The sequence below is a fragment of the Poecilia reticulata genome, chromosome 13, assembly GCF_904066995.2.
Source record: "Poecilia reticulata chromosome 13, P_reticulata-male-v2, whole genome shotgun sequence".
Classification (NCBI taxonomy): Eukaryota; Metazoa; Chordata; class Actinopteri; order Cyprinodontiformes; family Poeciliidae; genus Poecilia; species Poecilia reticulata.
This window is the reverse complement of record NC_088842.1, coordinates 16,569,825-16,585,672: the sequence shown is the minus strand read 5'-3', so window position 1 is coordinate 16,585,672 and position 15,848 is coordinate 16,569,825. Positions and strand designations below refer to the sequence as shown.

Genomic DNA, 15,848 nt, shown 5'->3' with positions numbered 1-15,848 from the left:
ATAACTTTTAAACCCCATTTAATTTCACAGCTCATTAGTATAGCTTCAGTTAAATAAAGCAAACCAATGTTTGCATTGCAGTACTTCCGTCCACGAATGTGCCCAATGTGTAAGAAGAGGACTAGGTTTGAGTCTACAAAATGTGATTAAAAATACATGTCAAGCAAAGTCAGGAGTTGCTAATGTTCAGGGCTCATCATGTTGTTTGACTAGATAAACCTCTACCACAACTGGGAGCTTATTTTGTTTAGCTGTCATCATCACAGTTGTTATGAAAGGAGACTTTATCTCTGGAGAACTAATGCAAATCCAAATTCTCTGCTAAAAATGTGGATTCAAATGAATTTTTTTTTTAGAAAAACATGTTAACATATCAGGTGTTAACATGATATGTTAACACCTGTTTATATGTTAATATATATTTAATATATTAACAAACCCCAAAAAGCGAAACACACAATATTATTCTGATTAAAGAAAAAAAAAAACTGTGCGCTCAAGCTAAGGTCAGACATACAGGAATCAATTAAATAAGTTAGATCAGAGTTTTGATTAGTCCTACATGGGATCTGATGATTCAAACTATTTCACTTGGTTTGTTATTCTTTTCAGTCACTTACTTATTGTTATTACTTTTACATGGACTGTGCCAATATTAACATATTAGTCTAAATGTTCAAATATAGAAATGTTTTTATTCTCATGTGGACTTCAAGTCCCTGTGTAGGCGTTACAGAGACACCTTAAAAATAGAATATTAACAACCAGGTACAATAACCAAACCCCCAAATTTTCTTAAGCTATAAACAGAAACAATGTGCAAAATTATTTCTAAATTTCTGTTTTCTAAAAAGACAAACTAATCAGGAACAGGTAAATTAGTTTTTTGTGTCTATGTCTTTTGAAGAAGACAAATTATGCTATGTGTAAACATAGCACACATAGCATGCTATGTATGCTTCTAACATGTTGAAAAATGTCAACATGTTTATGTCGACATAAACATGTTGACATTCACTAACAGTCTTTGAACAGATGATTACATGAAATAGCCTACTTTTAAAAAGTGTCAGTGTTCGAAATATTAAGGTTGTGACTCTGGCGCCCTCGTGTGTTGAACATTGGTTCAACAATGATCCCACAGATGGTCTATTCAGGCAAGATTGTAAACTGGACTTTGAAGTAAAATGGCTAAAAAATGTTATAGCACCACTTTGATAATGGTCCTTTGATTGATTTAAAGAACTTCCCTACACCACCGACATAAACTGATTGTTTTTACAGTATATATAAATAAATGCTTTTATGATTCTATACATTGATTCATTGATGTGGCATCGATTCATGGTTCATTGTTGCTATCGTGGGTACAAGGTATTTAAAAAACTTAAATATTAAACTGCCACATAAATTTCTCCTTATTCTGTGTTAAAGAAAAACAAATAATTTATTGTTTACAGTGTTTTTATTGTTGTTTCTCGTACCAAACAATTCATTAGTAGCAAAGAAATTTGCTTTTTGATCACGTTCACAGCACTCACCAAGGTCTGGAAAACTGACCTGATAAGCTGCAGAGCTTGATTTGTCTAAGTGTGTTGAAGATAAAAAAAAACATACAGTCTCATCACATCGTGATATTACAGTCCTCTGATTTCTTCAGACTGTGCTTTCAGGCAGGCGGCGTCAGAGTCATGGCAGCGGCATGAACTGTGAATGCTGCAATGCTGATCTGACGCTTAACTTCCCGCCAGGCCTTCTCTGGGTCAGCTGAGTTCTCAATGTCAAACAGTGCGTCGTATATCCCAGGAAAAGACTCCCCTGCATATTTGTTATGGCTGCTGGGAGCGAAAATCACATGCCTGAAATACAGAGTAGAGATGGGGGAGAAAAGACAGCATTGTGTTACAGGAGTGGAGATGTGAGGCAACATATTGTGCATTCCTTGAAAACATGCTGAAATTAGACAGGAGAAAATCCGGTCATCCTCTTTAAAGCTCTTAAGCAAAATAAAGTAGTGTGGCCTTGTATGAATTTATGAAAGGCTAAGCATCAAATTAAAGAAATATGTATGATATGGGGATTTTCTTTTGAAGCAGCAGAAGTTAAAATTATTTAATTGTCGAGTGTAGCACAAGAATTACATAAAATAATTACTGAAATAATTGAATAAATCAAATTTGCACCTGAAATGGCTGATAAGTTGATCTACTCAATGTTTTTTTTAAGTGTATAAAATTTGTTGTAGATCAAATGGTCTACAACATTTGAGTAGACCATATTATATATGTTTAATAATATTAAACATATTATTATGTTTAATAGGCCAAATTAAACATAATAATATGTAGGTATAAATGTGGTAGATTTAAAATGTTCAACTATGATGTTGGAAAAATTGAGTTTTAAAGCCCTCTTACTTGTGTAAATGTCAAACATTTCATCATACAATCAGTGTCCTGATTTTCATTCCTACTGACAGACACACTCATCTAAAACTTTATCTGGCAGATTAAACCTGGGCCAAAACAGTCACCCTGCACACTGGTGATAAGTTGTCAGAGTAATTAAGGCTTGTACTTATTCTGTAGAACTGTCATACAAGTATGAAGATCATTAACCTGTAAAAGGGTCTGCCTGGCAAGCCAAGAGGGTCGATGAAGGCTCTCTCAAGGTACATGAGTTGGTCATTCATGATTCGCACCTGTAAAGGACTAACACAAAATACCACTGCATTGGAAATCACTGATAAGAGGAACAACAGTTTCTATGTGTGCATAAATCAGAGGATTCAACCACTGATTTATTGTTATTTTCCGCTTAACCACAGGTGTAAAAGGTTTCAAGCTCTTACTCCTCTATGTTGAGAGTCTGCAGGCGCTCATGGAAACCTTTGGCTGCATTTGTAAAGTTCTTCACTGCAGAAAACAGAGACTCTAGAAAATTCAAAAAGAAAACTTTAAGAAATCTTTAACTCCAGCTGTAAAAATACATGATATAGTTGCGGTCAGCAGTTGTGCAATATCAACAGGTAAAAGTGAACATGAGCTCACCGAATGACACTTTGTACGTCTCCATTAGCTCTGTGTGTGTCTGTGCCAGATGTGCGATGCTGTCTGCGTACTTCCTCAGGGAGTCTGCGTACTCGTTAGCATCGAGAGGAAGCACCTGGGAATCTGCCAACAGGAAGATGAGACCTCCTCTCACCTGAGCCACCGCCCGAAGCCTCCTGAAGGTTGGGTCGTAAAACCTCTCCACTATCTCAAAGGTTTCATACACACTGTGATAGACGGGGTAGCTACTGTATCGCTCTGTTTTCTGAACGGACACACAAACAAACAGAGAGCAGAACATTTCAGTTAGTTTTTAGTATAATTACCTTCAATAGTTTTGAGCAAGACTCAGATCAGAGCCAAACTGTACAAGGCTTTTCTTAAATATTGCTATTAGAAATGTACTAACTTTTAAAAGTTAGCAGGCTGTCAAAGTGATTTTTCATTGCCACATGAGCAGAGTAAGAAAAGATTAGAAAGTGCTAAGTCAGTCAAACCAAGCACACCTCTTCAGGCTCACACTTTATACCTTTAAAATACACAATGTGGCAGAAGGTTATTTTATGTATGCAGATCCAGCACTCTGAGGAGTCTCACCTTGTTCTTGGTGTATCTGGCTCTGCCTGCCGCGATTCCCAGCCGGATAAAATAGGCCTCAAAATCACTGCCTGACCCAAGTTTACTGATCCTAAATCAAACCAGGGAGGAAGACATACTTACTTAGTGATTTTTGGATTTATATATATTTCCTTCCAAATAATTAGTTAAGAATAGACAACATATTTTAAATAGTTGCCTATTTTCCATCTGAAAAGTTATCGCATAAATGTAATAGTTTGCAAATGGCATCACAGTTACTTATTTTCTTTTATAGTCACACTTCATTGTTTTTCAGTTGATCTTAATGTAGGTTAAATATTTTTTTCTCCATCTGGAAGCATTCAAAACACAGACTTTTACAACAGTCTTTGGTGTTATAACAGCTGTGAAGACTTATGACAGCTGGTTAAAAATTTATCACATCACATGTCAGCGACTCTTGGAAAGCAAGAAGAAAAATCTTCTTGCTAAACAAGAATTCACTAAATGGTTACAAGTACTTAGAAAAAAAATACAAAGTAACCAAAAGAGGGATACATGAGAAAAGTCAAACACAAAAAAAGATCATTGTTACCACTGACCAGTCTAACATGGTCGGGTAGTGATGACTGCATCGTCATTTCATGATTTCATTTTGTCAAAGAGATTGGGTGAGATTATCCAAAGGAAATGGAGAAAATTTGCTGTTTTAAAGAAATGCTCAGTTCCTGAGAACTTCAAAACAAAACTCTAAACCATGCAGTCCACAAAACACTCATGATATTAAAAAACAAAATCTTACGGTCTATGATGTGAATTGATTAAGTCTTTATTCAACCTTAAGCTTAAACATTTCTGCAAATAATATTAGAGAAACATATAAAATCCACATGCAGAGGCTAATACCAAATATAGGAGCATTTCTTTTTACCTTAAATGAGCCAGTAGGTGGCACTATTTTATGCTGCGATTTGTTTCTACGCTCAGCATAAGTGTGTAACTTTCTTACTGGTTAATGGTGGGGCTGCTGGTTGGAAACACCAATTTACCACTTTGTTTCTACTTTACTACTGGACTGCGTTTGGGTGTGTAAGCTGCTGCATTATGAAAACTGTAAATAGCTACAAATGAATGTCTCTAGATTTGGAGGAAATGCATTAAATCTACTATTTCAAAGCAGGTAGAGAGAAATTAGAGCCCATTTATCACTTCAGCAACATCGCTGTAGGTTAATTATTCATGATTTTGGATCATTTTTGTTGACAAACTCATACAGTAAACAACATTTAGAGAATGGTTTTCCTTCTTAACTTATTTTCTTATTACAGTTTGTAGTTATTTATATAAAATCACAAGGTTTTGTACCGGGGAGCGTCACGGTCATTGGTCCAGTTGTCTCTCTTATGCCAGCTCTCATACAGAGAGACTCCCTCCTCTCCTTCCTCTGGACTTGATATCTGCACAGAAATGTGGACCGAGAATCAAATGTGGACAAGATTTAAAAACAAAACAAAAAGATAGGACAGGCAGGTCATCATTCACAAATGTGTAAATATCTTAAAGTTATTATGAATAAACTGAGAGTTGCTGGAAGAAAAATGTCACAGTCCACAAGCCACCAGATTTCAAATTAACATGGGGTGAGATCCTTTTGTAACTTTATGTACAATTGTTGCATTATTAAAAACACCAAGACGGAATTGATATTTATGGACCTCATAAGTGAACACTGATCAGAACCACATGTATCAGACAGGCTGCGCTCACCTGCTTGGTGAGGTCGTAGACTAACGTGTGCAGTGACGGAGTGCAGTCAACCCTCAGTGTGTACATACCTGGAATTTTAAAAAGACAAATTAAAACCAATCAATTCGACTACTTCTGACTGAGAGGACAGAGTCACACTCTTGCTTGTTCACCCTCTATGGCGGAGTCTGCATTGATGTAGGCCACAGCTCTCTCCTGCAGCAGCCTGGCATTGTCCTGTTGGGATTGATGAAGTTCAGTCAGTGCGCCGTCTACGTGTCAATAAACCCGTATACACGATTGCTTCTGTGCTACCTCGGCCCATTCCGTCGATCCCAGAAGACCAAACTCTTCTGCATCCCAGCTGGCAAATACCACAGTCCTCCTCGGCCTCCAACCTACACGCCACGATCAGATAGAGACGCTGAAAAACTCATCACCAGATCTATTGTTATCCGTTTTACTCGTTTGAGAAGTTGCACCTTTTCTGAGCAGCTTGCCAGCACTCCTCACTGTTTCGTGGACCACCGCTGCTCCAGACATCGGGTCGATTCCTCCAAACACCCAGGCGTCACGGTGCCCTCCCAGGATCACATATCTGTCTGTACAACAGCAGTTCAATCCTCACCTTCTTATGATTATTGCCTTTTATGCCAAAAATTATTTTCTTTTTGCTTAATTAATCTTTCGAGGACAAAAAGTGGATGATTGTTTTTATTCCACAATCACTTTTGCCAAAATATGATTTAAGCCGTTATTTTTAGGAATGTAACGATATGAGTTTAATAAACCGCTTTGTCATTTTTAATAATAGATTTGTAGCCCTGATACAAAACTTGCCCTGTCTGTGACCTTGCCTGCAAGCACCAGACTACTCTATTAGAAACCATGTATAATAATAGACAGCAGGTATGTTTCATGAGTTAATTTTAGATAAATAAGTACCTGGCTCCAAAGCTCCTCTGATCTTTCCAATGACGTTGTAGATCCTCGATACCTGCCTGTTACTGTAGATGTTCATTCGCACCTTCCTGCAACGACACAGGATCCAAACAAAGATGAGAAATAAACACCAAAAGGAGCAAATGTCAACATTAAACGACTGCTGAAAGGGCAACATTTATTCTAGTTTCCAAGCGTGTTTGCGGTGCAGCATGCTGTTTCCATGCAGGGTTATGTGTGAAAATGAATGTGTGCCACAGACAGAAGGCACAAGAGGCCTCATTGTGCTTCCACTGGCTGCTTGCCACCAAAGGGTCACAAGTTTGGAAATGAGCAACAAGAAAAAAAAAAAAGGCAGGATGAAGCACCTAATAAATCAAAACAGAGTGAAGACCGAACTGAAGTGGCAGAAGGACCGTTTAACAGAAGAGATGTTGGTTTTAACAAATGAGGGAGTGTGAGTATTGTCTTATTGCAGAATGATACCTTCAGTATCAGGAGCACTTACTGACTCTTGAAGTCTTCGGTGAAGCCCGGTCCGGTCTTATAGGAGACGTTCAGAGCTCCTTTCCAGTTGTTGGGTGGAATCTGCCCCCCCATGTTTCTGTTGTATTTCAAACGCATCGTAAATATTTTACATACAAAAATTAATGACTACAGTTACCTACAGCAAATATGCAAGCAGTACTTTGCATGTTAGATGATGATTTGGACACATATCATCATCATCTAGTAGAGAAAATATGTACTTTAGGAGGTGTATTGCATCGTGGAAGCCGATCGGATGAACAGGAATCTTGGGAAGTCCGACTCCTTCCTCCGGATTGAGTCTGTAGGTGTATTCTGGATGGAAACACACAGGTGTGACAAACTGTCCTATCTACTTTTCTATGCTAACTCATCCGTAACCTTTTCCTCATTTTGTCACTTTAAATTGATAGGAAAGTTTTTTTTATGACTTTCCATTCATCAGCTCATTTAGGTCTGGACTTTGACTAAGCCATTTGAACACATGGATCTAAACTCTCTTTTTGCAGCTCTGTCTGTGTTCATGCTAGCTCTCTTGCTAACAGACAAACCTCAGCTATAACCTCAAGTCCTCTCCAAGCTTTCTACCCAGGATTCCTTGCTTTTAGTTTCATCCATATTCCTACTTAAAATGACCTGATAAAATTGTTATTGCTTAAGAAACATCTCCCCACAGCATGATGCGGCCACCACCATGTTTTATGGTGAAGGTGTTGTGTTCAGGTTCAGGTTTATGTTTTGTACTTTTCAACCACTTAAATCATTTTGTTTGCAGTTCAGAAAACCCAAATTGGTCACATCTGAACAAACCATGTTGTTCCACAGGTTAACTGTGGAACAACCTGCCTGTTATTCCACAGCATAACAAGAGCTTTGGAAAAACAGCACTTGTTATGCTGTGCTGTTATTCCACTGGCGTGCGGCGAGTTTGAAATTCTTGTGGCTTTCTCTGTGACTGTGACAACATTTTATGCCTCCTACAGGCTATAGGAAGCTTTTCTAGCACACCTTTAGCTGGGTATCCTGGTGTGAGGGGGTCTCCTGCTCCGTTCAGGTTGAGGACATTTCCTCTCTGAGCTCCTCCGCCAGGCAGGTTCCAGCCGTCAGGGTACGGCTGCACAAAGCCACGGTTAGTGACAGAAGTTGTGTTGTATCTATTTCCCACCACTCACAATCTCCCAGACGGTAAATAACAAGGGATCGATAGAATGAATTCCACATTTCTTACTTTTTTAACCTGGAATGTGTGTTTTTTATTTTTATTTTTTAACTTTGTGTTATGTTACCTTGACTCCTGCTGCCCAATAATCAGCAGGATCAGAAAACATAATGACTCCCTTTGCTCCTGCTGACATGGCGTTCTTCACCTTTGAGACAGAAGGAGCACAAGAGGAGAAAGTGCTTATTAATGTTGGTCATGTCAGATAAAAGTGTAGCATTGAGTTCAGATCACAACTTTAAATACCTTATTGCCTCTGAATATTTTCCCGTATCTGACTATTACAATCTTCCCTGTCACACTGACGTTCATCTCTCTCTCTAACTGGAGGAAGTCCTCTGTCCGGCCGTAGTTCACGTACACCAAATCTCCCTGAAGGGACATGAAATAAAGAAGAACCATATTTTGCTGCACTGCTTTCCGTTTTCATCGTGATTGTGTCTGTGTGGATCTGAATGCACCTCCGGATGTCCCTTGGGAGAGTAAGCACTGTATGGAGGCACGATGTTGGAGACGTCCTCGTAGCCTTGTGGAACTGGTTCAGCCAAGCTGGTGTTAAAAACCTGCCACAGCGAAGACATAATGAGACCAGAATGACATTAAGCTGAATAATTGAGTCTGTTGCCAGCTTTTTGAAGTTCCTTGTGCTTCATGTCATCATTGTTTTTTTAAATTTAACATGAAACAATCATATTTGGCACAACAGAAGTGTAAAGAAAACAACACAGTTACACAGTAATACAATCTGATGCAACGTATTGTGTGCTTTTGACTCATTTTGACTTTGATATTATATTACAATCAAATATAATATGACACAATATGATACAAAGCAGCACATTGCAATACGTTGCAGCATCTTACAGTATAATAATAAACAGGGCTGCTGTTAAATATTTTCTTAGTTGTAAACTTTTCTGATGATTAGTAACCGTAATCAAGTACTGAGATAAAAACAACTGCAGACATCTTATTTTAAACACTTGGTTTATTTCATTCAATGCCAAAATTAAAAATAAATAATTCATTTACTTTTTAAAATAAGAAAATATCAAGTTTATTGCCTAAATGCAATGACATAGCATTCCTTCAGTGTACGCTTGATATTTTGTAGAAAAGGATGCATTTGCAGCTAAAAATACTTCTAATAACATATGCAGATTATATATACAGACAAAGAAGGGATTTCATCTTAAATGCAAAATGTATATATATTTTCTACAGTTTTGCCTTAATTACTGTTCATGATAAATCTGATTGTTTCATGTGAAAAGACTCAGTACAATAAACTTTATATCCTCTATGTGTAAATATGCATTTTGAACTCCACTGTACAAAACATTACACAAATAAAGGACACTAATATTTGTGCTTTGATTCACATACGCAAATTACAATATTGAGCTTTTTATGGCTCTCCATTTTGTTAACAGCAACTAACATAGCAATAATAAAACAGATAAAACTTATAACAAGCATATAAGCAAAAAACTTCCATTTAGTTTGCTTTAACACAGAATTGTTAATGTACTAATTTCAGGAGATAAGAAGCAGATGAACTCATTTAGATAATATTCTTTAAGTTTATTGGGTTAGTGGTTGCATTATATTTTTTTACTTTGTTACACTCTGTCACAGATTTATTTTAACTCTGCCTTTGTGTTTTTCCCTTGTGTGGTTTTAGCATCACTCGTGTTCAATTAGTCAATCAGTTCTGGTATATTTTTGGAACAAATTTCATGCTCAGCTGTTGGGTTATGAGAGTTCAATGAACTGAATTTTTACCATCCATTTTGTCTCATTTGCATCTGACTTGAAGGTTTGTTGTTTTTCTGTTTTACACACAGTTTTATACACTGTTTGTAAATACAAATAATGATTTCTGTTATTAGTGGGGAAAAGTAATCACTCCTGTGAATAAGCATGAATAAACCGTGATTAATCTGACTAATCATACTGACTAAAGTGAAATGTTGATACTGTGATGGTGCGAAGCCATCACACTTCAATTGTTCAGCATATCTCTCAACAATCTTTATGTAAATCAAGCTGAGATGCTTTTTAATTAATTTAAACTTCATACTCATACTTACTAGTTTTCCAATGTGGCTGAATTAAAATAATTTGGCAAAGAAAAGTGGGCTGAAAATACTCCACACTGATGTTACGGGAAACGCTTATTGGCAACTAATGCTGTTATTAGATTTAAAGGTAAATCACTTTTGTTTTATTTCCTTAATAATGAAATGCCACTTTAAATTTACATTTTAAAAGAAATATAGATTTAAGAGCAAATTTTACAGCGCTGTAGCTAAGTCCAACTTAGATCGTTTCCTTTTGGTATCATCTCTGAATAAAGTAAAACATACAATTTGAACAAAATATTAAATATAAAACTACGACAGTAAATTGCGAGAGCTGATTACATTAGTGTTGGTACATTGAAATCACAATGAAAATTAAAAAAAAAAAACAGTGACCACGCATCAGCTTTCCTGAGCTGGTGGAGGCTTAAACATATTTGGGACTTTATTACCATAAAATCAAACTTCCTCGCTTTGTGCCTCCAGACGTGACGATCAAAAGTGGACATGGGTGTTGTCCAGCTGGACGTTTGTCAGCTGAAAAATATTACTGAATTATCTTGAATGTAAGTCTGAATTTTGTCAGAATTCCTCGCTGCATCCCAGCATGCAGCAACAACAGTCCCAGTTCTTTGTTGTTTTTGTGCTGTTTCATTATCTGTGTCATAAGACACAAGCAGAAGTTTATCTCACAGTGAAACTATAAAAGGACCTTGGACCTGAGTGAAAACTTGCAGGGGGAAGGAGGAGAAACTGCCTGGAGTGGTATGCGATCCCCACATGCACGTCACAATCACACTCTGAGGTGGTTTTTGGACTGAATTAGCCTTATCATTAAAATTTGTGAGAAAATCTACATTTTTTCACTTCATTGGGATCAATGAAGGGATTGTGGAGAAGCTTCCTTCACAGTGCTAAAGACAGTAAATTAGGTTTGTTTCACAAAATGTTTTCCAGTCACGCACAAGGAATGCTGTCAAATTAGTTTGTAAATGTGAGCTCCAGACATGGGGAAAGTTATTCTGAATGCAAAACGCAAGAAAACAAATGCAGTCTTCTGCTATACGAGTCAGTCTTGCTGCACATCGTACTTGCTGGCAGCTTCCTTACCTCTTTCCCACTGTGATCCACTATGGAGATGTAGTTTGGCTGTGATTTATTGGGATAGGACAACAGGATGTCATAGGGCACCATCTCCACTGAGTCCAATCCAAAGTCCCGCCACTCCTTCATGATCTCCTCTGCGTATTTCAGATTCTGCTCCGTTCCAGCCAGATGGGGGAGACGGGTGAATTTCCTGCAAGAAGGACAGTTGCTGTGACACTCATGTGGTCTTAAGGCTTGGGTCAGCTGGTTTTTTTTTAATATCTGATTTTGAAATTCAATACAGCTTGCTCTCCGAGTTGTTTCTTTCTCCGGCATGGACGGAACGAAATTAGAAGCCGGCACATTCCTTTAATTCTTTGGGTGCAGAGGCCCTTTTGAAAAGCCTCGTTTGGAATCGGTTCTTTTGTTTACCTGAGATGGTCTCTGATCAGGTCTGGCTGCATTTCATCCAAAAACTCCACCAGGTATTTGCTTGAGGTCTTGTGGTTGTTTGCAGTTGCCTTTGAGCGCTTTGAGAACCATCCTAAAACACAAAGCGTCCAAAGCAAACAGTTGAGATGTTTGAAAGATTAGCAGATATTATGTAGATAATTATTTGTTATAAATCCCTTCTATGAAGATAACAGTAAAACAGTGAGAGATAAGGTCCAAATACCCTCAAATATCAAAAAGAAACAAAAAAATGTAAAAGTATCAATCTAAAAACTTCTGCTTTTACTTAGATTTTAATAGGTCATAAAGAAGGTGATTTGTACCCTTGTCAATAATCAATGGTAAAATATTTATTAGGATTACAATGATCAATCCTCTTATAGTTTTGCTCATTTTTTTTGCATGTTTCCACTGTTAGTTTGACAATATATTTGTTTGTAATGTGCTCCAGGTTTTTGACGTTTTTTCCCATCACCATTATTTTCAGCTTCCTCCTCAGGTTCTCGATCAGATTCAAGTCAAAATACTGGCAGCACCATTCCAAAAACATTTATGCTACATCTCTGCAGAAGGAAGATGTTTGTAAAGTTAAAAGGCTATCTTTAAATTTGTTACTAGGTAAGAGCAATTTGAGGTTAACAGTATATACCACTGTGCAAGTATTTTTTGTAATGTGGGCAAGTATGAAATACCACCTTTAGTATGTTACCAGCAATGTTCTGTGGCTTTCAGGTGTTTATCTTCCAGTGGACACTTCAAACACTGGTGGCTTGGCTAATTGTTGCTAGCATTAAAGTTAACTTTTCAGTGAACACATATTAAAAAGTACAGAAGCATTACAATGAAATAGATAGTGGCACGGGACAAAGTAAAAAAATTCAATAAATAAATCATAAACAATGCCACCACTGCTACTTTTCTAACTTCCTGCAGCAGTTTTCTGCTCTGCAGTCCTAAGTTGCACTTAAATAAGCTCAAGATTCCTTTGAGTTTAATCTCTATGTTTGATATCTGACATATGCTTCAGGTGACGCTGTTAGTATCTTTCCAAAGAACGCTACAATGCTACAATGATTCATTGTTTGAGGTTGCTTGTGTTTCATGTGGGTTAAGTTGCTCAGTCCTTCAAAGTGGGGGATGGTCACACGGATTTTGGTCAAAAACACTTATCTGCTGTGGAGAATCACCATTATTTTTAACACAGCTGTGGTTGTAGGCAGTGAGTTACCCTGCTGCTAGTGCCAAAGATATTGAATGAGTCAAAGTGGTGACAGTCACACTGAAACTAAAGAGCATCACGAAACATAACCTCTTCGTATCAAAATTGCTAATGCAATTACAGTGGCTACTGAGCAAAAACCATGTGATTAAACTAAATGTCCCTACAACACTGCGACATTTGAGTCAAAAGCAAACAGCCCCAAACATACACTTTGTGTTAGGTTGTGTTTCTGTGTCTCACCAATGCAGAAGCCCAGCAGGAACAAAGCTGTCACAACCACAGCCCACCAGATCCAACGAACCAACCTGCTCTCCCTCTTCATTTCCAAGCAGCTCTTAACGTCCCAGAGATCCACACAGCACTGGCTCTGCAGAGGCTCAGATAAAGAGAGTAATTTGCTTAGAAGTGCACAGTGGGAGAAAGGCAGAGTGAGATGGAGTGAGGCAAAGCGAGCAGGGAGGAGCTGAAAGTCTGTCTGTTAGAGGCGGTGAAAGAGAAGTTAGGAGAGGGAGCTCATTAGTGCTGCTCTTTGTCAGGGCATTTAATGTGCACCTTGGCCATTCATGTGCTGACTCAGTATTTGTCATTATGAGCACACAGGGCCACCCTGAGGAGGCTGTCTAATATCAGGACATGTTATACTTTCAAATTAGGGAAGGAGAGGAGTGACTCCCGACATGATTAACTTGACTCATGTTCCTCTTGAGGAAGTGCTGCAGAACTAACTTTGTAAAGTTCAAAAAGCTACAGAGAAGACCATAGGTAAAAAAGAAAAAAATAATCCAGATTAAATGTATTTTAAGGGTTTAGACAATTAAAAAAAACCTTGTTATTAAAATGGATTACATTTTTTTTTTAGTATTTCTGGAAAAATAAGAATGTTCATATTTATAGCCAGCCTCACTAGCAATGAGAACTTGGTTTGCAGCAATTTCTGTTTGGGTTTACTTGAAGGTATATGCTGGACTGCTCCTGTATTCTGCTGTCAGAGCGGGACAGTCTTGGTTTCCCACACTGCAACACGTGTACTCCGTTGTTCTGCTGCGGCCTCTCCTGGGTCTCCGAACAGCTGTGTGCTGTGAAGGATCTCCCTTTCATCTGACGGACTGGAGCGTGAATTGGTGAGCCTCTGCTCTCAGGAATGCAGGAAGTCAACACAGGTCACAGCTATGCTTGTCCTCTGGGTACTTTTTATCTGAGGCTCTTATTGAAACCGCTCCTTTACATTGTGTGGAAATGGCTGATTTTATTCTATTTCAACGGCAAAGGGTTGAGCCAACCCTTTGCTATTGTTGATTATTTACACTCAGGTAGCTGGTTCTTTCAAGCACAGTTTCCAGAGGTCACAGTTTATGTTTGTGTGCATGGAGTAAAACATAACAGGTTAATAGTCTGCTATGGTGAAATTATCATTCCAATAATTCATATAATCACTATAAACACAGGTATTTTAAAATACCATATGACTGAAGCGTAAAGAAGCACATGTGCTCAGTAAGGATCCTTCCTAATCTGTAACTCAAATACTGTCCCTGTGATCAGATTTCTGCAGACACATCCTGGTTTTTCACAGTAATCTGGGAAAACAATCACTACTTAACTTTAAAACCAGAGTAATGATCAGACTGTCTATGAATGGGAAAACATGCTTGATTTAATAAAAAAAATAGTCTCTTGAAGGCCCCTTCACAGTTATTTTGGAGCATTTTTTGAATAATCCTTGGTATTTGCAAAGCAGCAAATGCATTTCTGAAAACAATCCGTACAAATAGCAAAACATGGATTACCTACAAAAGCCGGTCTTTTCCTCAAAATCCTGCAGTGCCATCAGAGTGACAAGTTCTTGTTTCATTGTGTGTAGCTAAGGACAACACTGCAGAGGACAACGGGGGAAAAAAAAAGTAAGGTAGAAATGGGACTATAAGACAATCCCCTTAAGGAAATTTGTACATGCAGTGCTGTAGAAATTAGAGCGCAATCTTCCTGCTTTCCTTCTTCGTACTGAGATAATATGGTCAACAGGGTTAAAGAATGAGGAGTAGAGTGAAAAGAAGTCCATCAGCATCTTGTTGTGGGTCACAAATCATTATCTATTCCTTCATCACAACCTCGCTCCTCTTCCTCTTCATGCTGGCTGTTGACCTTATCCAAATCCTTGTCCTTCCATTGTCAGACTGGTTGTTCATTGGTTGATCTAATGCATCACCCTTTACCTTCTTAAAGGATGCCCTGATTTACCAATTCAGGTCAGTTTTGGAAAAAAAAAACATCTGATGGAAAAGCAAGTTGACATGACAACTTATATTATAAGTTAAGTTAAGTTATATTGGCATTTCACATAAGAGATAAATACATTAAAAACGTAAATACAAAAAAGATTTGGCAATAAGAAAAGAAATGTGCATCCCCTGTTCAAATATTCATATTTGTGATAAAATGTTATTGAAAAGAAAAAGAATCCGGTTAAAAATAGAAATAAAATCTGTGATAATTCTAAATAATTAAGAAATTCTTAGAACTATATGGTGTATTCAGGCCATATAGCCTGAACACACCATATAGTGTGTTCAATGCTATATTTCTTAAACTTTGTGCATACTTCTGTAGCGACAAAGACAAGAATTTTAGTTTAGTTGCCAAATGGGTTTTTAAAAGATTTGATGAGGAGTTCTTAAACTCCTCATTTGTGACCCCTGTGCTTCCCACCCTGTTTTCAGGGTGGTTGTTTTAGCAAGCTGCCCACAGCATGAGAGAAGAAGCGGATCCTGAGCTGGTTTGTACAAACTCTGTGTGTTGACATGCTGCCTGATGCGAGGGTAGTGAGGGAGTGTAGTAGGCACGTCCTGGATGTGAAAGGTCTTTTAGTACACTCTTGGATCATTTGTCCAGATGGACTGATGTCCTCTTTCCTTGGCAATGGTGATCAAATGATCCCCTAC

The 15,848-nt window shown here is 37.9% G+C and overlaps 1 protein-coding gene across 1 annotated transcript; it reads right to left on the bottom strand.

The window, feature by feature from the left end:
- Nucleotides 1-1,446: 1,446 nt before the first annotated feature.
- Nucleotides 1,447-13,391, bottom strand: naalad2 (N-acetylated alpha-linked acidic dipeptidase 2). The gene is made up of 20 exons (XM_008425493.3): nt 13,150-13,391; nt 11,667-11,778; nt 11,259-11,445; nt 8,526-8,627; nt 8,311-8,436; nt 8,132-8,212; nt 7,854-7,959; nt 7,067-7,160; nt 6,826-6,921; nt 6,321-6,406; nt 5,858-5,977; nt 5,691-5,773; nt 5,549-5,612; nt 5,397-5,464; nt 4,995-5,086; nt 3,648-3,738; nt 3,051-3,315; nt 2,852-2,933; nt 2,619-2,711; nt 1,447-1,859 (listed from the first exon to the last, which is right to left on the bottom strand). The coding sequence occupies exons 1-20, from the start codon at nt 13,229-13,231 to the stop codon at nt 1,670-1,672; spliced, it is 2,220 nt and encodes a 739-aa protein (XP_008423715.1). The 5' UTR covers nt 13,232-13,391; the 3' UTR covers nt 1,447-1,669.
- Nucleotides 13,392-15,848: the final 2,457 nt, after the last annotated feature.

Bases quoted from the DNA above. Each gene is read 5' to 3' on its own strand.
- naalad2 (XM_008425493.3), bottom strand. From the start codon at position 13,231: ATGAAGAGGGAGAGCAGGTTGGTTCGTTGGATCTGGTGGGCTGTGGTT. The intron at 5,978-6,320 runs GTACTTATTTAT...GCTGTTGTACAG, and splicing joins CAGAGGAGCTTTGGAGCCAG to ACAGATATGTGATCCTGGGA. The intron at 2,934-3,050 runs GTGAGCTCATGT...TGAATTTTCTAG, and splicing joins GACGTACAAAGTGTCATTCG to AGTCTCTGTTTTCTGCAGTG.